The sequence below is a fragment of the Cavia porcellus genome, unplaced genomic scaffold (assembly GCF_034190915.1).
Source record: "Cavia porcellus strain 051 isolate PalLab524CR breed Dunkin Hartley unplaced genomic scaffold, mCavPor4.1 scaffold_7, whole genome shotgun sequence".
NCBI classification, from domain to species: Eukaryota; Metazoa; Chordata; class Mammalia; order Rodentia; family Caviidae; genus Cavia; species Cavia porcellus.
In genome coordinates this window covers 6,098,042-6,120,576 of record NW_026947490.1, presented here as the reverse complement: position 1 = coordinate 6,120,576, position 22,535 = coordinate 6,098,042, and the positions used below count along the sequence as shown (strand labels likewise).

Genomic DNA, 22,535 nt, shown 5'->3' with positions numbered 1-22,535 from the left:
TTCATTTTTTTTTTTTCCGAGATGGGTCTTATTAAGTCACTGAATTGCCAAACTTGCAGTTCTCCTGCCTCAGTTTCCCAGAGTGCTAGGATTACAGTCATGTGGGCATCTTTCAAGAGGTCCTGGCGTCCGTCTTCCTACCCAGTTAGTTCCCTGGCCTTCCACAGAGAGGCAATCCAAGCTCTCACTGTCAGCCCTGCTGCTTGTTTTGGAGTTTTACCAAGAAGAGGCTGGACAGCTGGCTGACTGGTAGGCTGAACAAGTCAGGAACACCCCTGACCTCTCTTCCGACCAACTAGCTCTGGTAAGTGGGCAGGCCTTGCATCTGGAGAGCTGCAGCCACATCTGGATGCTTACTGCAGAATCAGTTTAACAGTCTCTGAGGCTTAGGCCCCCAGCCTGGATGGGAGCTGCTGGCCAGACCCTGGCTCCCCATAGCAACAATGAACACGACCAACACTTCTACCCCGTACTACAGCTATGAATACTACCTAGACTACCTAGACTTCCTTCCCGTGGATGAAAAGAAGCTGAAAGTTCACAAACGTAAGTCAGACCTGGGGAAACCGGCCAAGCAGAGGCTGGGGGGTTGGCCCACATGACTGTGCACACCCAGCTTTTCCTTTATTCACTTACTAAGTCTAGAAGATGTCACAGCTAAGTAGTGGTATGACCAGGGCATACGTGCATACAAATGAATGGGGCTCGTGGTCAGATATGGATCTGTTCTCTGTAATATGTAATAAATCTGTGAATGAACTGCCATAGAACTAAGCAGAATATTCTTTAAAGACAGATTTCTTGATGAAGTTTATTTTGGGCTCCAGTATACCCAGTTCTTGCAATTGCTGAGTTTGCTTTTTATTTAATTTGGAAGAGGAATTCTCTCTACCTGTAAGACATATGGATGTCACTTTCACTATAATGCCGACAAGTGTTTAATCTTCAGGGAGGATAAAGACGAGTTAACATCTGCCCTTGCATTCCTTATCTCTTGAGTAAATTGGCACTCTGTGGCAACCTTCCCTGTCAGTCCAGCTGCTCAGTTGAGATGATAGGTCAGCCAAAGAAATGATCGTGAAAAATGGAATAGCAGAATAGTTATCCTGACCTGGGATATCCATCCTCTGCCTGTTTCTCTCTTGTGTGCTCACTCTGTCCCCCTCCCCTCTCTCCCTCCTATTCTCTCTCTCCCCTCCCCCTCTTCCTCCCCCTGAACTGTCCCTCTCCCTTCTTCCCTCCCTCCCTTCTTCCCTTCCTCTCTTTCTCCTTTCCTTTCCCCTACTCTTTCTCTCTCTCTTTTTCTCAATCTTGGATTCTTTGGGTATTTCCTCACTATAATCCTATAATATGTCCATCAAAAGGTAAAATAAGTCACTAGCAAGAATGGGATGCATTTCACATGGAAGAAAAATAATCTGTTATACACCAGCTTTAAACTGAAATATATTTGAATGCTGCTATTTAAGATATTGAGCCACAGGTAGAACCGTGGGGACAGCTTCTAAAATACAGAGGCTGGGCAGAATATACAGTGAATGTTTAAATTTTTAAAATACAGTGAAAGGCACATTGCTTTAACTCTCCTCATAATACTCCCACTTCTATCATTATTTCCACTTCCTAAAGCAGTTTCAGAAGTGGTCTTTTTGGATCTTCAGGAAGTATGGTCAGAAATACAGTGCTGCTGCCAGGTTCCATCCAGTGAAAAGGCAGAGAATATTATAGTTGTCCTCATCAGCCTTATTCACCAGGTCTGCTGCCATGTGCGTTTGACTCTTTCTCAAAGTCAAAATGACTGCAAAGGTAAAGTTTGTATTAATTCAGGTCATCTGAGGCAGCCATGACAGTACAACTAAAGATACTTAAAAAACAATTTCCAGAACTGCTTTAGAAAGTGATAAGAATGATGGCATAAGTATGTTTGATGTAACAGGGAGTACTTTGAAGAGATTAATAGGAATGTGTCTTTTACTGTCTATATTTTTAAATTTTACTAAGATTTTAATAATTTTTTTTTGCCTTTTTTGGTGAGTGCAAACACATACATACATACATACATACACTACTATAGTATATATTTTTAAAGATACTTTAAAACATTCCTGTTTTTCTATCACACTTACTTTCTTATTAGGTAGAGTGCCACTTCTAAGTTTCATTCACAACTTGCAGAAGTCAAAAGCAGATGCCCACCTGTGTTTGTTGAGAACTTATTATGTCCCAAGCACCATACTAAAGCTTTTGCAGGGATATGATGTTTGGTGTGTGTTTTCTGAAGAAGGTAAAAATCATAAAATTGGAGTGCAGATTTTTGTGCACACAACTCACTCACAAAGACAGTAATAAGGAGAAAGTGGCAGAATTGAAATCAGTGTCCACTTATTAATACTGTCAAAAATCCAGAACTTTGTGGCTGGGGATTTAGCTCAGCGGCATAAGCACCTGCCTTGCAAGCAGGCAGTTGTGAGTTCGATCCCTGGTACTGATAAAAAGGAAAAAGACAAAAAAACCAAACCAAACAAAACAAAACAAAAATCCAGAACTTCAAGATGCGTGATCTGGACAAAATGTAGGCTTGTGTTCAAAAAAGTCTTTTTTAAGTTAACACAAATGGGATAAGACTCAGGTCAGCTTTAGACACTACCACCTTCTTGGGTGCCAGATATCCTGCCTGGTTATCGGCTGGGTTCCAGAGCTACTCACCACTGGGAGTCTTCTTGACTATCTTAGAACCCCCAAGCTCAGCCTTCTGCTCTACCCCCATAAACAACTTCCACTTTAGGGGAAAGGGTTGACATTCTCTAAGTTAGGCACTAGGTTTAAAAAGATGTTCTTTCCTTATGAGTTTACAACCTGTTTGCAATAAGAAAATCTTCTATAAGCTGCCACACCTAATAAAGGAAACAGGCCAGAGAGAGTTCCTGAGCCATGCATTTAGGCTCAGTGGGTATAAGGGGCTGGACATCTGTAGGGAGACGCCAGCCCCTGGGTCCCTCCCCCAGGAGATAAAACAGCTATTGATGTTTTAGCAATCATTCAAGTCGTGAATCTCAGGACATATGTAGTAACTGTGTCCCAAATCTGTACACAAAGTGTGGAAAATGTGGAATCTAAGGAACGTTACCCCTTACTATAACTCAAGCAAATTTGACTTTATCAAGACATGCCTCTAGCAAAATGTTTTGCTTCAGAAGTGCTCTAATGTCTTAGGTTTGTTCCAACAAAGGATAACAAATATCATTTACCCCTGTGCTCCTAGATATCAGGGGTCTTTGGCACCTACAGTGAGAGATGTCATCCCAGAAATATTTCTGTGTGCATCTTGCATATACTGGTCTTTCTATCTTATCTGAATTTAATCTCTGTTTTTTTTTCTAATAGAGGAGTTAGGGCTTGACAAAAATATCCCATAAGAAAGTTTAAACCAAAAAAAAAAAGTTTAAATTCGGGGCTGAGGATTTGATTTAGCGCAGCAGCATAAGCACCTGCTTTGTAAGCAGGCGGTTGTGAGTTCAATCCCCGGTACCGATAAAAAAAAAAAAAAAGATAATTTAAACCCTGAATAGGTAGTTTTCAAGTTTTTTTTTAAAAGAGAATAAAACAAAACAGAACAGAACAAAGCAGAGCAGAGCAAAATAATGCAGATAACACAGGATTTCAGAACAAGACAACAGGAAATCAACAATGGCTACCATGTCTCTTGTTTTCTTTGAAATAATTGTCCATACCTTCACAAACAATAAGTTAATACAAATCAAAGTAGTATAAAAGCAGTCAAAATAAAAGAATGAGAGGGTTTTTTTTGTTGTTTTGTTTTTGTACCAGGGATCGACATCATGACCCTGTGCTTGCCAGGCAGGGACTGAGCTAAATCCCTTGCCCCAAGAATGAGAGTCTTAAGGGCTTTCAAGACCAGACACTAAGAAATCAATAATGGCTACCATAATGTCTCTTGTTTTCTTCAAAATAGCTGTTCATACCTTCATACATATTGAAATCAGATAATTGAAAACAGACTAAAATCAATCAAAACCAATAACAAAAGCTTTATTGGACTTCAGAACAAAATGATAGGAGATCATCAACAGCTACCATGATGTCTTGTTTTCTTCAGTGTAGTTGTTCATACCGTCACACTTAATAAAATCAATTCTTGTAAACGCCTTTGGGTGAAGTTCTAGGCATATATAAGCCTATACATGTACAATAGTTTTCAAGTTTTTGGCAGGACCGACCAGAAGACAGGGGTCATTTAGGGGCAGGGCACGTGGACTCTGATTCAGGGTTCTATAATCTGTCTTGGCCCTGTCACTTACTGTGTGGACTCAGGCAGTTATGTGACTAAGGCTGGCCAGATTCAAGAGGAGAGAATTAAAACACATTTGTCAATGGAAGAAGTGTTAAAAAGTGGAGACCATCTTTAATTCACCATAAGCAAGTAAAACGTGGCAGATGGCAAAATGTATTGCAAGAGAAATAAGACCAGATTAGTAGTTAAAGAAATCTGGAGGCCAAGGAAGGACTGCAGCTTCGAATAGCATGGTGGATTAAGACCTCCCCAAAGTGACCTTGACTCCAGGTGAAGTAAAGCCGTCCTGATGTCTCTGGAAGGAGACTTCCAAGCAGTAGGCACAGCAAGGACCCATGTAGTTGAATCAAAAAAGAACATTCAAAAAAGAACAGAGAAGTAGCAGGGACTATTTTCTCATGTTTGGGAAACAACTCTGAAAATACAATTATTGTCTTAAAATAGGAGCCACTTTATTGTTTCAAAATTTAGTATTATATAATAAGAAAGAACAATGGATAGGCTAGGATAGGAAAAGACAGTAGTGAGAGAACAAACTCCAAAGACTAAGGAATATAAAAAAATACTCAGCTTCATACATACTTAGGGAAATATACTGGGATGAGCAATGAGACTCATTTCATATCCATTAGGTAAGCAAACTTTAGATTGATACTGAAAGTGTTGGGAAGAAAGCACAGAGATTGTAATTGTCATGCTGCTCATGGGATGAAAGTTACACCCAACATTTTGGAAGCCAACTTGGCAAGAACAGGAAAAAGTGAAGGTGTTCACAAAGCATAATTCATCCTCTTCCTTCCAGGCATCCACAAGGTAAAAGACTGACACCTGTTGGTGCTCACTTGCAGCACTATTTGTGGTGGCCAGAAATTGGGAAATACCTACTACTGTTCACTGAAAGAAGATAGGATAAATAAATCTAATTAAATAAATTAATGTAACCAATAACACATAGTTTTGTTATAATGCATGAGCCAGATCTCTATGTGCCAATGTAAATAAATCCCTGAAGCATAATTGTTATCGTTTGTGTCTAGATGTCCCCCCAAAGCCTCATGAGATCACAGGTGGGTTTTTTTCAAGAGTGGCTGGATCTAGAGTGTGTGATGCTGGAACTGATTCATGTGCAATGCTGGGATCAAGGGAACTGGGATTAAGAATGTGAGTGCTGCCTTCCCAGAGTAGCCTGGATAAGACGCGAGGGGCAGAAAGAGCTGAGGTTGTCTCTTGCTTGCTTGATTTTGCTGTCCTCTGCTTGCCATGAACTGTTTCTTCTCTGTAGTCTCCCTGTGCCAGGCCACCCTTCCCTGGCCAGTTATGGACTGAAATCTGTACAAACCGTGAACTAAATAAACCTTTCCTCCTTTAACTTTGGGTGTCAGGTATTTTGTCTCAGCCTGAGAGAAAGTAAATCAGACAATAATAAAAACAGAGGCAAAATTATATACCTAATAGATGTATAAATTATATATTCATTAACTTACATGAATCATTGATGATTTTATTGATTATAATATTTACTTGAATTATTTAATTGACTGTAATTAGTCACAGAAATGTATCACTTGTAAACATGATAGTTGTAGTCAGGGGTTGTACACAGAGAACAACTAGGATTAGGACATGGGAGTTTATAATATTTTTATAATGGTCATCGGAAGTTAACACAGGGAAATGCAGGAAATCTATCCGCAACACCAAAGGCATAGATTATTTAGTCCAGAGCCTAAACCCCACAGCAATGTCCCACATGAGTCCAGATAAAAACCCAGAACTCAGGACAATGCCTCCCACGAGTCCAATTGGAAGTCCAGAGCCCACAAGAAAGACTCATGCCAGTCTCTTTTACGGATCTGTGCCAGGAAGGCCCAAAGGTCAGCAGTGGAAGCCAGAAAGTCTATGCCAGCAAGATGAAGGAGCTGTGCTAGTGGGATGAGGGTTCTACGCTGGAGCCGAGAAGTCACACTCACAACAAAGACCGGGGCTGTCCTGTAAAGCACCACAGCTGTCCTCAGCGACACGGAGGCCCCAAGCTCCTCCGACAACAAGCACAGTCGGGTATGTGCCAGGAAGCAATATGACGAGTTCATCCTGGAGACCAGGCAGCACATGTCTTCCCCTCCGGAGCCAGGAAGCAATGCTCGATGTGAGGACCAAAGCTTCTCCAGGACAACCAACAGCTCAGACAGCAACTTGTAGGAGGACACACAATGCCTACTTAATGCCTCAACCCTCTCAACACCTCTCTTCTTCTCCACCTATTTATCCTGGCAACCCTCCTCAGGTGGAGCATCTTCTCTCAATGCATGCTGATGTAATCCAGCTGGCGTTAAGTTGGCCACCAGTTCTCAAACCATAACAATAGCCCATAGTTTTTAGTGGGGAGGTACACACGCATAGTAAGATATAATTGTACACACCAATTACAGGTTTGTGGTTTCACCTAGAAGGGGACATGATCAGATAGAAGAAGGCTCCAACTCTATCTGTAATATTTTGTTTCTCTCTTTAAATAAAAGCATTTGGATCAAGTATGACAATTTTTGGTGGGTACATTTTAATATTTTCATCTGTAGTTTTCTGTATACTTTGAATACTTAATAATTCAAAATAGGACACTTTCTTATCAGGAACTGACCCTGCTGACACCTTGATCTTAGAATTCTTACATTCCAGAGCTGTGAGAAACACAGTTCTGTTATTTAAGCCAAGAATCTATGACATTTTTTCCCCGCAGCCCAAACTAAGATTGTACTCAGGAAATCATACACCATTTGGCCTTTTGTGACTGGTTTATTTGACTTGGCATATCTTTTTTTTTTTTTTTTGGTCTTTTTCCTTTTTATCGGTACCAGGGATCGAACTCACGACTGCCTGCTTGCAAGGCAGGTGCTTATGCCGCTGAGCTAAATCTCCACCCCCAACTTGGCATATCTTGGTAACAAGGACCCTCTTGAAGTAGGCCATTTGCCAGTGTATTGAGCCATGAATCAGAAAAAATATATATTTAAATACGAAATGCTTACAGGCAGTCTCTACTGCAAATGTAACCTTGAGGTTGATAGTGTCTTGACACCAAGAACTGATGGAGGAAAACTCACAGGAGGGTGCTGTAAATCAAGCTGACTGGTCGTCTCCTGAGGACTCTGTGGTGGCGGAGGGGATGTAAAGGCCCAGAGTCCCTGGAGCATTAGCCACAGCAGATCGTACAGAGTCTCGATCACAAAAGAGATGCATGTGGGCACAGATGAGCTGGCGCAGAAGTCCATCCTGGCACATATGTATCACTATCTTGTCAAACTGCTGTGTGGTGCCTCCCTCTCCAGCCCCACCTTCTTCCCCCATCTTGTCTAAACTATGCAGGGATCTGACCCTGCTGCCCTCCAGGGCACTCAGCCAAAGTCAGTCCCACTTCAGGTTGTTGGACTTCCTGTATAAGAGGCCACACTTCCCCTTCCGTTCCCCTCCTCAGGGTCCCTACGGTTAGGCTCAGTGTGTACCATCATCTGACGCCACCCTCTAAAAACAGCAGTTAGCAGCACTCACATTTCTCTTCCCCTCTGGTCTCTGGCCTTCCACCTTCATTGTCATCTCTCAATCTCTTATTCCCTTTTGCTTTTCCCATTGAAGAACAGCTATGGTCTAAATGTTTGTGTTCTCTCAAAGATTATGGGTTGAAATCTGACTCCTATGTGACCCCCAGGGTGACAGTTTTGCAAGGGGCCTTCAGGGTAATAATTAGGTTATGAGGGTGGAGCCATTGTGAATTGGATCAGTGCCTGTGTAACTTGGGCTGAGAGGACTAGAGTTTGTCCCTTCTGCCCTGTGAGGACACTAAAACAAAGCACTCTCCATAAGGCAGGAAGTGCTTTTCTGTAGCTGAGGTGACCTCTGTGAACCAGGAAATATTTTTCTGTAGCAGACAGATTTGATGAAGGGATCAAACTGGCTGCTGGGTATTTACCCCATCTGTGTACTCAAGTAGGAAGTACAGATCATTAGTAAGTTATTATTGCATTATGGTATCATGCTAGAAATGTACAAAAGTTGGTTGAAGAGCACAGAAGGATGCCCATGGGAAGAAGTCCGAGGGCTGGGCAGGGGTGAGCTCCAGGTAGAGGAGGTCAGGGAAGTGCACCTAAACTGAGTCCCAAAGGAGCAACAGGATTTTCCCATCCAACAAAAGGTGTGCACAGGGTAGGGAAGAGACACTCCCCAGGGTAAAGCAGGTATTTCTAGGAGGTTGCTGTGTGGGATGTTCTTTGGAAAGAATGACAAAGTCAAGAGCTATAAATAACACCTCGACTGGATCCTCACAAGCCAGCCTCAGAGGTCTGCTGTGGTGAGTCAGCCAACACTGGAGACCAGGATATGATGAGGTCCAATCTTTTTGCTAAAAATATCCTTTTGATGAAAATGGAAACTTGAAGGTGGCGGGTGACACCTGGACAGGACATTAGGACATAAACTGCGTTGGAAATTTAAAGCTGGAAAGATTCCTGATGTTAGGAGTTGACAGTCCAGGAAGCAGAGACCAGCTAAAATCAGTGAGTGTGCTATAGTGTCCTAAATCATAAAGAGACACAGGACACTGGGGCCCACAGAAACTATTGCAGCCACTGTTCTTATTGTTGAGAAATGATACTTAACCTATAATTTAAAGGAGGAGAGGTTTATTTTGGCTCATAGTTTGTAGAGATTTCAGTTCATAGGTGACTGGCTCCATGGCAGGACAGCATAGCAGAAGGGCATAGCAGAGAATTGCTCATAGTATGGTGGACAGGAAGCACAGAGATCAAGGGAGGAACTGGGAAGGGTGATAACCCCCAGGCCACTCCCCCAGTGACTTGCCTCTTCCACTCAGACCCCACCTCCTATCAGCAAATCTGCTACAAGCCCTCACAATCCACTCAGCTTCCAAAAGCCCTGGCCATGATTATATGAGGCTTTAGGGGGACTTCTATATAGAAACCATAGCAGAAGCCAAAGGACTTGTTTACGGGCACTGAGGGAGATAGTCACAGAGCTGGAATTTAAAGTCTAGGCATTCAGAGCTCTTCCTAGGATACTTGTAGTGTTGAGCAGAAACATTTTTACTGGCAGGTATGATCAGAGGCAGGAATGTGGATCCACTTCCTGAATGATGCTTGGTACCTAGTGAACATCTGTCAGTTACCAATATATTGTTCCTTAGCTCTGATGTACTCTTCAGAATGTACCTTGTGATAAAAGATGTGATAAAAGATCTTTAAGAACTTAACTTTAAGGCTAGAGCACTGTATTGCTTTCACAGGAGTGGGCTCTGAAGGGGTAGAACAGGGGGTTCAGGTTATGATGGGATCCGCAGTGTGGGTGTGAGGACATCTAGGGGAATTGTCCCCAGTCCCTGGCCAGATGATAGACCCTTTGAGACTTTACAGCTTCATTGTGACCATCACTGCCATGCACTGTGGAAACCACAGCCCTTGTGTAGCCTGCACACCTGTGATTCAGGGGTCACACACTGCCTCCTGGCCAGACTCCCTCCATCACATTCATCACCAGCTGGTGACAGCTTGATCCCCACTAGCACTCTGGAAGCTTGCCTTCTATTGGTCCTTCATCTATAGATCATTTTGGGCCTGGCTAAAGCAGCCTACACCTTTGCTACCTGTGGCCAAATTACACTGTTACGACTTCTTCTAAAATGTCCCTAAAAGTCTCATGTGTGCAGAGTGGGGCTTTGGAAGATGAGAGTACTATATTCACCCGTGGATTTATTCACTGATGAGTTCATGGTTGAATGCACTTTTGGAAGGTGGAACCTGTTGGGAGAGAGAGTCCCCTGAGGGCTTTCTCATTTGCAAGGGTTTATTTTTGGCCCTGGGTTCTCCCTTCTTTCTCTGCTTCCTGCTGCCACTGGCTGAACATCTGTCCTTTGTCATGGTATCTCTGTCTTGGAGTCTATGGACTGAGTCTTTTGAAACCATGAGCCAAGATTAATTTCCCCTTTCAATGATGGTATTTTTTCTCATCAATGGTAAAGAGACTAACACACACTCGTTATCCATAGAGGTCTGAATTCCTTCCACATTGGTTCTTCCGGTATCATGGGCCCATATTCCTATGTTGAGGTCCTAAACCATAATACCTCAGAATGTGACTCTTATTTAAAGATAGGGCCTTCACAAGAATAAACTGGAAAGTTTGATAGGTAAATGAATGCAACTTGAAACCATACTCATTAAGTGAAATAAATCAGATACACACATGTAAACACTGTGTCCTCACTAGTGTAAGCAGAAAGAAACAATATATGTATGTGTATATGTGTGTATGTATGTATATATAAACATATGTATATAGACAGTTAAGATAGTTATACTATTGATTTCTCTGAACTCATTGAGTAGAAGGATTTGCGCTGGTATTGTCTGGACAATTGAATGCAGGTGTCTTGTGCTCTGGGTAGATAATTTGGGGAAGACAGTGTACAATGTATCCATTATTGTCCTCTGATTGATGTGCTTTGAAATTTTTTTTCCTCTTTCAAATAAAGTGGATTTGAAAAAAAAAGACTAAAAGTATCTATGGGTATTTAAAAAAAAAGATAAGGCCTTCACAGAAGCCCTGTTTAGGTTAAAATAAGGTCATTAGGGTGGTCCCTAATCCATTCTGGCTGGCCTCCTTATAAGAGATTAGGACAGAGACACACAAGGAAGAAGAAACAGATAAAGACATCTACAAATCAAGGAGGGAGACCTCAGAAGACCCCAGCCCTCCTGACACTAGGAACTCAGAATCCACCCTCCAGAATTACAAGAAAACAAGTATCTGTTGTTTAATCTCTCAGCCTGTGGTACTTTGTCACAGCAGCTTCTTCCCAAAGTTCGTGTGTTAAGAACGTAATCCCCAGAGTCATGTGGGTGACATCAGATGAGGGTGGGGCCCCTGTGATGGCATTAGTGGCTTTATGAGAAGGGGGTGTCCTGAGCTAGCATGCTTTCTCTGTCTTATCTCTTCATGCCTCTGTCATGTTACCATGAAGAAAGCCCTCACCAGATGTGGGTGCCACACTCTTGGACTTCTCATCCTCCAGAGAATAAACTTCTATTCTGTATAAATTTCCCAACTTCAAGTGTTTTGTTATAGCAACAGAAGATGGAGTAAGACACAGTCTGAATGGAATGCGTCTCCCAGCCTCTAGGTAATCTCACAGGATTTCCTTATATTTTATAGTTACTCTTCTATCCCCGTGTTACCAGGTTGGGGGTGCTATCCAGGGTCTATGCATCCTAAACAAAGCATTAAGCAGGATACCCAAGACTAGCAGCAGGAACAATGATTTATTTGATAAAGAAGAAACAGGGTACGCTGCACAGGGCAGGTGTGGGTCAGTGAGAAGAGTCCTCAGCCTGAGCAGATGTGGTGCTGAGAGTTTTAAGCCTTAGGGCTTGGGGTAGGATTGAGAGTTTGGTATGAGTCCTGCCAGGGATTGGCCTAGCTCGGCCTCTTTGCTGGGCAGTGGACTTTTTGACCTTTTCTGACCCTTGGAGGAACTGTCATGGTGGCCAAAGCTCACGGGGTGAAATCTACATAGTCATTGACATGGTAATTAGGAGACTGGGGTTGGACAGGGATTGCATTAGACCATTGTGCAGGCTATAAACTAAATTACCTGGCTGTAATTCCCATTGTGAGTAGACCTGGGCTTCCTGGCCCCAGGCTAAGGGTTAATTTAGAAGGTGGACCTAGTCCAGAAAATGGGCTCTCAAGTGGGCCCTCTTTTTCCCTGGGTGTTTCCTTGGTTACTTAGGCCTCACATCTAGCACAGAAAGGAGGCTCCAGGCTGGCCCTGCCCTCCTTTCTCCAGGCTTTTCCTTAACTACCTCCTGCCTCACTAGTTCAGACTTTTTGCATGACTAACCTGTTGTGTGGCTTCTCTCTCCTGATTGCGCCTACACTGCTCCCTGCTCCGAGGCTCTTCCTCCAGTCCTTCATCCTCTTCTCCATAGCTGCTCAGACTGGTGCCTTGGGAGAGCAAGACCCATAGTTCCATTAGAAAGCTACAGTGTCTTTCTTGGGATTGACACAGGCGTACTTAGTGGTGCTGGCTCCTTCTCTGCCTTCTCAGTGAAATTCTGATCATGCCCTCACGGCTCCACTGCTCGCTCTTAAAAGTTACCAAAGGGCTGGGCACGGTGGCATCTACCTATAGTCCCCGCTACTTAGGAAGCTGAGGCAGGCGAATCACTTATCTTCAGAGAAGGCCAGCCTGGGTAACATAGGACCCTGACTCAAATAAACAGACAGACAGAGTCAAGTTGCCAAAGGAAACTGAGAAACAAACATCCATTGAATTTCATGGAGAGGTAGGACTTGTTCCTTCCTAGTCCCGGGAGGGATGTTTCAGGGGCCTTCTGTCTGCTGGCTCCTTCACTCCCCATCCACCTGCTGTGTCCTGGTCTGTGATATCTGCTATTAGAGCAGGGGAGGGAGAGAAAGAGTGAAGGAAGGACAGGCTGAGCTGGGCACTGGATGCAGGGCGGGCGTTCTCTCTGGGGCTGGGAGTCCAGCTGGTGCCTTCTCCGCTGGTGGGGACTCTGAATCCCACACCAAAGGGTGTCCTTTCTGATGCCCTCTTAGGACAGCTGCAGGCTTCTGTTCCCACCTGGGCCTGTTCTGCTGGAGACCCATTTCCCCTCCTTTTACGTCCCAGTAAGACCACCTCCAAACTGGCCCTGAGCCGGCACTGTCCTTGGATGCCCTCAGCCAGGCGTTGGCCTAAATCCAGCTTTATCCCTGACTCGTTTTTTTTTTTTTTTTTTTTTTTTGTCTTTTTTGAGACGAGGTCTCACTATGCAGTTCAAGCTGGCCTTGAGCTCACTTTGTAGCCCAGGCTGGTCTCGAACTCGCAACAATACTCCCATCTCAGCCTCCCGAGTACTGGGATTACAGGCGTGAGCCACCACGCCTAGCTCTATCCCTGACTCTTGAGAGGAAGCACCTTCTGATTTGCAGACACCACTAAGTCTTTTGCTCCTAGGATTGCTTTGTTTTGTTTTGTTGTTTTGAGACAGGGCCTCTCCAATATCACATGCTGACTTTGAGTTCACATATAGCCCAGGTTGGCCTCAAACTTGCAGCGATCCTCCTTGCCTCAGCCTCCCGAGTGTCAGGATTATAGGCGTGCACCACCATGCCCAGCTTCAACATTTTTAGACTCTAGTCAGTTGTGCTCCGTCCATTATGGACACGCCAGAGGTCTCTCCAGGGCCAGGGAGGCATCTTTCCTACCCTCCTATGGGGGAAGGCAACACTGCACACTCTCCACTATCTCTAAAGAAAATTCATCAGAAACAAGCATCCCCAAACCAGACATGAGGTAGTTGGGTCCTGTCATAGCTCAAGCTGCTATAACAAAATCCCATATACAGGACAACTGAGTCAACAGACATTTATTATTTTCTTAGTTTGAGGGACCGGAAGTCCAAGATCAAGGTGCCAGCAAATTTTGTTTCTATGAGCTCACTTATTGGCTAAGTAGCTGGCTGTCCTCTGTGGCTTCATGTGGCTTATTTAGTGTTCTTAAAAAGAGCATGTGCATGAGAGAACTCTCGTGTTTCTTCTTACAAGAATACTAATCCTTCCCTTTATGGCCTCACCTAAACCTCTTTTCCTTTCAAAGTCCCCCACTCCAAACACGGGTGCTTGTGCTACAGTGTGGGAATTTGAAGGGGAAACATATTCAGACCATAACAGAAACCTTTGCTTTAGATTTCAAAGAAGTAGGTGGAGTCTACTATTGATAGCCTGTTTTCTAGGTGTGTTTCATGTAGGATCCCATTTTTTAACATGTGTTTTGTATTCTGCTTTTATTGATTTATGGATCAATCAACTTCATGTTACTGTAATAAAATACTCAAAACAATTAACTTATAAAGTGAAGCAGGTTTCTTAGCTCATGGTTTTGGAGTTTCCATTTCTTTTTTTTTTCTTTTTGGTCTTTTTCCTTTTTATCGGTACCAGGGATCAAACTCACAACTGCCTGCTTGCAAGACAGGCGCTTATGCCACTGAGCTAAATCCCCAGGCCCCGGAGTTTCCATTTCAAGATCTGGAGACCCTGTGATCAGCAAATGTCGGTATCCGGTGGTCTCACACTGTTACACAGCTTCAGAGGTGGGGTGAGGTGAGGTGTAGCCAGGCCAGGGTGGACAGAGGGTGCAGGAACTAGGTGGCCACCTTTGCTGACTTCCTTGCTGATACACTCAGCCAGTTCTGCAGCCTTCCCTGTGCCACACATGGCACAGCTGGGCATAGAGCTGGAGCCAGCTAGGCTTCAAGGTGGGGACAGAGACAAAAAGCTCCAGCTCAGATCTTCTCATGGGATGGCTTCTGGGGCAGTGGGATGAAAGGTGGCAGGCCAGGCTGGGTGTGACTCTTGCACTCAGAAGGAAACAACATAGAATGAATATCCAGGCCTCATGTGTTATGCTAACATGTGGGCAGGATTGTAAGATTTCTCTTTTTTTTTTTTTATCAGTACCAGGGATCGAACTCATGACCGCCTGCTTGCAAGGCAGGTGCTTATGCCACTGAGCTAAATCCCCAGAGGGTTGTAAGATTTCTGTGGTCCTGTCCACATACTGGAATATATTCCATCGGAGTGGGATTGGTCCTTGGGAACTTCTAGGGAGATATATGTATTTTTTTAAGTGCCAGTCAGGGCTGAGTTGAAGACTATGGTATGCTTCCCAGACTCAAAATCTAGTGTTTTATTGGCACTTTACAAGGACTTTTAGCCTTGTAAATTTGGGGGTAGCTTTTGGTGGTTGTGGGGAATATCAAGGATCTTCCTCTCATTGCTGTCAACAAGGTGGGAAATACCACTCTGCCTTCTGAAGCCGTGTTTGAATGACTAATTATATATTTGATCTTCTGCCTTTCCCCTTTTCAGAGGCCAAATTTAGAGCAGAGCCAGTCCCGTATTCCACTCTATGGTAACAAAAGAGATAAGAGGGTGTTACAGTTTATGTCTGGGTGTCCCCTCAAAGCCTCATGCAGTCATGGAGGTGGGCTACTAGGGTTTGTGTTGATCAGTTGTCCAATGCTAGAATTACGGTGCGAGTGCTGCGCCCACCTTAGGTGGGTGTGGCCTACATACCGTATAAGGGACAGACGGCCTTCTGCATTTCAGCTCTTGTTGCTTTTGCCGCCTTCTGCCACCATGAACTGCTGCCCTCTGCAGTGAGCCACCCTGCCTTGGACCCAGCTGATTATGAACTGAAATCTCCACAAACTCTGAGCTAAATAAACCTTTGCCTACTTCATTTTGGGCGCTGGGCATTTTGTCTCAGCAGTGAGAAAAGTAACCAAGACAGATGGCCCTCCAGCCAGCAGGCTAGTGGTCCCTTTCAGAGCACGGCAGCCTTGGTTGATTTCTCCCGAGGAATCCTGGCTTCAATGCTCTGTGCTCCATGGCTTGGTAAACACGTCTCCTTTCTTTTCATTATGGGTTAGAGAAAATGTATCACAGTCCATCGTGACTTGTGCCACTGTGCTGCCTCTGGCAGCCTCAGTAGTGTACACATCTGCTGCTGCAAGAGCTGGGAGAGGAGGACAGACACACCAGTGACCCTTGTGTGCGGAGCACAGTGGAGAGAATTCCCAAGCAGACTGCACAAAAGCCTGCATATAACTGTCTTCTCACGTTTGGGGCCACTGATTGCAGGGCCCAGTTTTTATTGTGATTCGTCTCCTTGTCCAGTGCTCTTTCCTATGTGTGTGACTTAAGCAGTAAACACGATTTCTTTTCTTTTGGTACTGGGTGAACCCAGGGCCTTTGCACTGAGGTACATCTCTAGCCTTTTCATTGTTTTCCTTAAATTTTTTTTTACTTGTAAATGTTTGCCATATATAATGATCACATTTATCACAGAGCATTTGTAGCTGTACAGAGTATATTTTAATTCTTTTTCTATTCCCATTCCTCTTCCCTCTAACTCCTCTTCCCCTCCTCATTTATAAAATCTTTGTTTCCATTTCTCCCCTTCCCTTCTTTTTAAAATTCCTTTCCCCTCCTTCCTGCCTATCCTGCCTTTGCCCCCTCTTGTTTCTCTATTTGAACAAGCTCAGTGCAGTACTATTCTGCCATAAAGGACAACTCGAAACGTTTTAGATAAATGGATATATCTCAAGACCATCACTTTAAGTGAAATAAATCAGACACCCAAGTTTAAATATAACCATTATTTCTTTTGTGTGAGGAAACCCAACAGGTAAGTAAGGAGCCAAAAGTAAGAGAGATACTGGGAGGTAGGAAGTCTTTGCATTTTGACAGTTTTGCTGAATCATTAAATTGCCCAGGCTGGTCCCCACTTCCTGCCTCTGCCTTCCAGAGTGCTGAGATCACAGGCGTGCACCCCCATGCTGGGTCGTAAAAGTGAATTTTTTTGGTCTTTTTCATTTTTATCGGTACCTGCTTGTAAGGCAGGCGCTTAGGTCGTTGAGCTAAATCCCCAGCCCCCCATGAAAGTGATTTTTAAACAAAGGTACCATAACATTTACCTCTGAATAAAGTGTCAGAGTAGCCTTAGGAGGAGATGCTATCCTTAAATGATTCTGTTATTTACTCAAAACATTCTTGGAACAGACTTTTGGTAACCACAGAACCTTATGTGGAACATCTATGGTGATAGATTATGTGCAGCCTTTTCTGGATTTTATTCTTGAGACACCCAGAAATAAACTAGCTAAGTGAAATGGGTGATTAAACTGATGTCATCTAGGTATCAGAAGCAAAATATGACCTCATAAAGCAAATTGTGTATTGAGTCTGCAGTTCACAAACTTGTTCTTGAAGGCAGTTTCAAGAGGAGACTTGAATATATTTTGATCAGTAGATGAATGTGAGGAAAATACATCTCCATGATAGAATGATTAGTTTGAAGGTTGACTTCATCTGGATTTTTAAATTTAAATTTAATTTAATTTAAATTAAATTGAGAAAGTGAGTTTCTTTATGGACTTAATAAAGAACACAAAAAAATTTGCCTCTTAGTGGGTATACAGGGTACAGCAATAGCGTGGGCCACAAAACCCTCTCAACAAAAACAATTTTTAATTCCATTTTTTTTTTGTCTTTTTCTTTTTCTCGTGCCGGGGATCGAACTCATGACCACACACTTGCAAAGCAGGCGCTTATGCCGCTGAACCAAATCCCCAGCCCCTTTGATTTCATTTATAAATCATTTTACAATCATTGAACAAGAAACTGAGTCATGTGTGTGCCCATACACATTATTTTACTTAATCCTAACACCTAAAATAATAGACACTATTATTCCCATGTTACCGATGACCAAACAGATCTAGAGATATAAACATTGCAGATTTCCTACAATCACAGAGCTGGGAAAGAGAGGAAGTCGAATTTGAATTCAGAACTATTCACCTCCAAAGTCTGGACTTTTATCACGTTGTTATCCCCAAATAATGGAAAAACCTTTGTTGTTGTTGAGACAGGGTCCAATGTGTACTTCTCATACAGCCTTGAACTGACTGTATAGCCCAGGCGGGGCTTAAACTTGCAATCTTCCTGCCTCAGCCTCAGGAGTGCTGGTATTACAGGGGATTACAGGCGTGCACTACTACGCCCAGCCCAATAAGGGAAAAATGCTGAACTTGATCCCCTGCTAGGACTCTGGAATTCAGGTGTTAGTAGCATTTGGAAGAATGCCACAGCTGAGATTAGTGGACTTTCAACACATTGTAAAGTGTGCTACTAAAAAAAAAAAAAAAAAAAAAAAAAAAAAAAAAAAAAAAACGCTGAAAGAAGAAATGTAATATATACATACAGAATAAAATCCCAAGCCAACTTTTCAGAAAGTACATGCACTGTTATTCTTAGAAAGCTATAAAATAAATCATGGGCACGTGGAAAAATTTACAGCGGGCAGGCAAGGAATGCCAAGCAAAGTCCTTAAGTGTGGGTACACAATAGAACCCCATTTCCCACTTCCCAGGAGCTCAGAGGTCCCCTTCAGGGTTTAGGGGCCATCATTAGTTTCTTAGCTCTGGGTCAGAAGGGAGAGAAGAGCCGAGTGCCGGCCAGGGCTTTGCGGTCCTCACCTTCCTGGCATGGATATGCCAACCGGCTGGGCGCTCAGAATTCCTTTAGCAAGTACAGCAACTTTTATCATATGCTGCTTTTTTTTTCCCTCAAGATAACGTCTCACTATGTAATTCAGGCTGGCATCAAACTGGCAGTGATCCTCCTGCCTCAGCCTCCTGATTGCAGGGATTACAGATGTGTACTACCATGCCCGGCTCAGTCTGGCCATCTTGTCTAAAGTCATCCAGTTGTTCTATCTAAGCTGGGATACATGCAGGTTTTTACAAAGAGCTTTGTGCCTGATATTCGGCCGGAGATAACATGCAGGAACTTGCCAAACACTCCTGGTTGGCAGCCCCAGAAAAGGCATCTGTGACCTGCCAGAGTCCCCAGAGGCTGTGAGTTTCCGGACTTCCCTTGGCCTAGGGTTATAAAGACAGAGGAGGAGAGGGAATACCCTCTGCAGCAGATCCGTGGGTGCTCCAGTCACTGAGGTCCCCCGGTGGACAACAGCTGACCAGCCCTGCAACAACGGCAGGAAACAGCCTTTGCCTCTTCCTGTGCTCCCCACACCTGTGCTTGCATCAGCCCAGCAGCAACCGTGAAGGAGGGAGGGGTTTCAGCACAGCAGGACTCGGGGCTACTTCCGTCTCCTCCTGCTGGTCAATGTCCACACCAAACCAACACAGGCGACTTCTTCCTTCTGCAGATTCCATTGCGATTGCCTTTTGGGTGAGCCTGGCTGCTTTTGTGATGCTCCTCTTCCTCATCCTGCTCTGCATGTCGCGGTCAGGAGCCTCACATGTGAGGTAAGTAGGTAAGCTCAAGACTAATAGCAAACACAAATAGCAGGACACAAACAACGGAATAGTATTCGGCCATGAAAAAGGAACAAAATACTGATTCACACTACAACATTGATGTCTTCCTGCACTTAACATTTGCTGCACCTTCGATGGTGGTCCCACACGAGTCTGTCTCCTAATTATGTGGCAGCCACCTTAGTCTCTGGGAGTATGCACCATGACATTTGTGCAAGGAAAGAATCACCTAGTGATGCACCTCAGGATGTATCCCTGTTGCTAAGCAGTGCGTGACTGAGCTTCAGCTCAAAGCCAGCCCCAGAAGTGCACACAGAGTGCTGCAGTGAATGCCCAGAAGGGTGGATCATACTCTGAGGAAGCAGAACGGTGGTCATGGTGCGGGGAGGACAAAGGAAGGGAAGGATGGCTAGCGGGTTTTTTAGGAATGACTCCGGGAGGCTGAGGCAGGAGGATCTTAAGTTTGAGCTTAATCAATTAGCGACTTAGCACTATCCTGTCTAAAAAAATAAAGAATTTTAAAAGTTCTGGGGATGTAGCACAGAGTGGAGTGGTGGCCAGGCTGGCACCAGGCAGCTCCAGGCAGAGTCAGGGAGGATGGATTTCTTAGTTTGGATACCAGCTGGCTTAGGGTGCAGACGGGAAAAGATGCTGACACAGGGCAGGACTGAAGGTCCATCCCGCAGAGGAGAGAGCTCCAGGGAAAGACCAGAGGCTTGGTCCCGAGATGCCCTACTTTCTCCGCAGTGCCTTCCGAGATGGCCTTGACCGTTCCCACAGGTCTCCGGGCCCTGGCCTTCCTCTTGGGAGTGTGCGCATGCTCCAGTGTGTCAGTGTTTGCGTGCATGTAGGGGGCGGTGACGGGAAGCACCGCAGGGAGGAGCGCCCTGTGACGCTGCCTTCTCTCCAGGCCCAGCCCCCAGCGCCCAGGGAGCCCGCGGAGCCCCGGCCTCGGCCTCCCCCTCTGCTTCCGCAGGGCCTCCAAGCGGACCGTGGAGGAGCCGGCGAGCGGCCCTGGCGGGGACCCGCGGCCCTAGCAGGTGCCCCCCAACCTCGCAGCCCCGCCGTTCTCTGGGGACAGCCCGAGCGGTCCTCAGCTGCCGTCAGGAACCAGCTCTCCGGAGCCAGAAGCCGCCCCCACCCTCGGAGAACCGGTGACAGCGGCCGGCAGTGGCTGTCCAGGGAGGTGCGGAGGCCCCGCTGCCCGGCTCGCTCCGCCCGCTCCGCCCGCCCTGCCTGTCCGCCGTGGGACGGCGGGAAGTAAAGCGCCTTCCTATGCGAATGAGAGGGAGCGCTGTGCAAACGCCGGCGGCGCCGCCCCCACGGGGAAGCCCCAGCACCCGCGCCCGGCAGGTCACACACCTGCGCCTCAGCACAGCCGGAACCGGATCCCGAGCGATGCAGTCACCCGGCGGCCAGGCAGTGAGCGGGCCTGCAGCGCCGTTGTGGTCGGGAAAAGCTCCGGAGGCCGCCTGGCCACATCTCATGTGAGCTGGATGCCACTCTGACTGCAGAGCTGAGCCCTGAAGGCGCTCATCCTCCGGAAAGTGAGGTCCAGCCTGTTGGCGGAGGGACAGCAACACGCCAGCGCAGCTCCCTTCTGTGCAGTGGCAGAGAGTGGGAGACAACTCCAGTGACCCCCTCCCCCACTTGAATGCAAAACTCTGCACCTCTGATTATTTGGACACTTCTTTGCTTATAGGGATATATAGAGCTGGCTATGGTATTTCCTTCTCTTCAAATTGGCTCTAAGCATTGCAAATTAGGCGAGGTACTGGTGTGTAATCTTTAAAGCCCACAGACCGTATCCTGTTCCCCCACATAGTGTTCTCCAAAAAGGATGTGAGCACCAGCGGGAAGTTAAGATAATAGCTCCCGGAATGTCAACTGGGTGTGAGCCACAAGGTAAAGAGGCGATGACTCCCCAGGGCACAAAAATTTACATACCAAACAGAGGCAACAGTCTCCCAACAACTGTTGCTACCTTACCAACTGTGCAAATCGACCCTTCTGCAGATCTTTCTCTGCATTTTGCAGAGATGCTTTTCTCCCCACCTGGCTAGCCAGCTCAAATTACGCCATCCTCACTGTCACTCATCCCTGAACCACCCCTCTTGTTCACAAGATAATAAATTCTGGGAGAGGCCTAGGGTCAGGGCCTTTGTCCAGGCATCCCCACAGGGAGTGGATTTAGGACCCTTTGGCTGCCCTTAACTTGGAAGGTGTCTTGGTGTCTTTTACTTTGGAGGCGGTAGATTGGAATTAACTTGCTGAGATTCCAATAACCTCTCAATGGGATTACAAATAAAACTTTCAATTGTGAGGAAAACTGGAAAAGGGATTACAATACTTGGATAACTGTACTCAGTATTTAGGATTACAATGGCAGAGGACTAGCATGTAGCCAACACACCTTCCACAGACTCTCTGGTCTCCAGGTTCCCCATGATAAACGTCAGGTGAGTCACTGTCACACTGTGTTGTTTAGGGAATAAAAGAAAAAAAGTCCGTGTTCAGCTGAGTATTTCTTTCTGAATCTTCAGTCCAGCTGCAGATCCTGGGTCACAGGGTGGCGCCTGTGTTTAACATTCAGTGCTCAGCTGAGTGTGGTGTGGTGCATGCCAGTGATTCCAGCCTTCCAGAGGCTGAGGCAGGAAGATCATCATGAATTCAAGGCCAGCCTGAACTGCATAGTAAGATCCTGCTTAAAAAAAAAAAAAGTGTTTTGTACTTTCCATCCAGGTGAACGATAGGATTTTTGGCGGTGTGGTGAGAGAGAGCATATAAAGTAAATGTGGCCTTTATTCTAAGGATGCGGAGAGAAACTCCATGACCGGTGGGGTCTGGCTTTCTCTAATGGACACATGGTGTGGGGAGCATTCATATAGCTTTGGTCTGGGGTGGTGCCTAAAGAGGCATTACTGATGCGCAAGCAGCCGACTAGAATTCATTTCAAGCCACAGGTAAACCGCCTTGGAGCAGGGAACATGACTTCAAGGTAAACGTCCCTTGGTCCCACCTCTCACTGCTGTAGTGTCCTATCTAGGCAAAATCCTTTCAGTGAAGACTATAAAATCTGTTCTACACAGGGTGAGGAGGATGATTTCACCCGGTAGGTGTGGGCTGGGCTCCCACACTTGGGGCCTTGGACTTGAGAAGGCAGACAGGGACTATGAGACTGGGGCCTGAGACGCAGAAAAGGTGCGGCTGCTAACCCTGTGTCCTCGACTCACTGAGCTGAAACCCAGCTCTGAAGTCCCTGTCACAGCCTAGTGCGCCTCTTTCCACTTGTTTGCTTCTCAGGTTTG

The 22,535-nt window shown here is 45.3% G+C and overlaps 1 protein-coding gene across 1 annotated transcript; it reads left to right on the top strand.

Moving 5' to 3' along the window:
• Positions 1 to 49: 49 nt before the first annotated feature.
• On the top strand, positions 50 to 21,743 carry Mrap (melanocortin 2 receptor accessory protein). The gene is made up of 3 exons (XM_023563982.2): positions 50 to 546; positions 19,116 to 19,215; positions 19,975 to 21,743. The coding sequence occupies exons 1-3, from the start codon at positions 444 to 446 to the stop codon at positions 20,489 to 20,491; spliced, it is 720 nt and encodes a 239-aa protein (XP_023419750.1). The 5' UTR covers positions 50 to 443; the 3' UTR covers positions 20,492 to 21,743.
• Positions 21,744 to 22,535: the final 792 nt, after the last annotated feature.

Coding starts and splice junctions, on each gene's coding strand:
- Mrap (XM_023563982.2), top strand. CDS start 444: ATGAACACGACCAACACTTCTACCCCGTACTACAGCTATGAATACTAC. Junction 547..19,115: donor GAAGCTGAAAGTTCACAAAC/GTAAGTCAGACC, acceptor TTCCTTCTGCAG/ATTCCATTGCGATTGCCTTT. Junction 19,216..19,974: donor TCAGGAGCCTCACATGTGAG/GTAAGTAGGTAA, acceptor CTTTCTCCGCAG/TGCCTTCCGAGATGGCCTTG.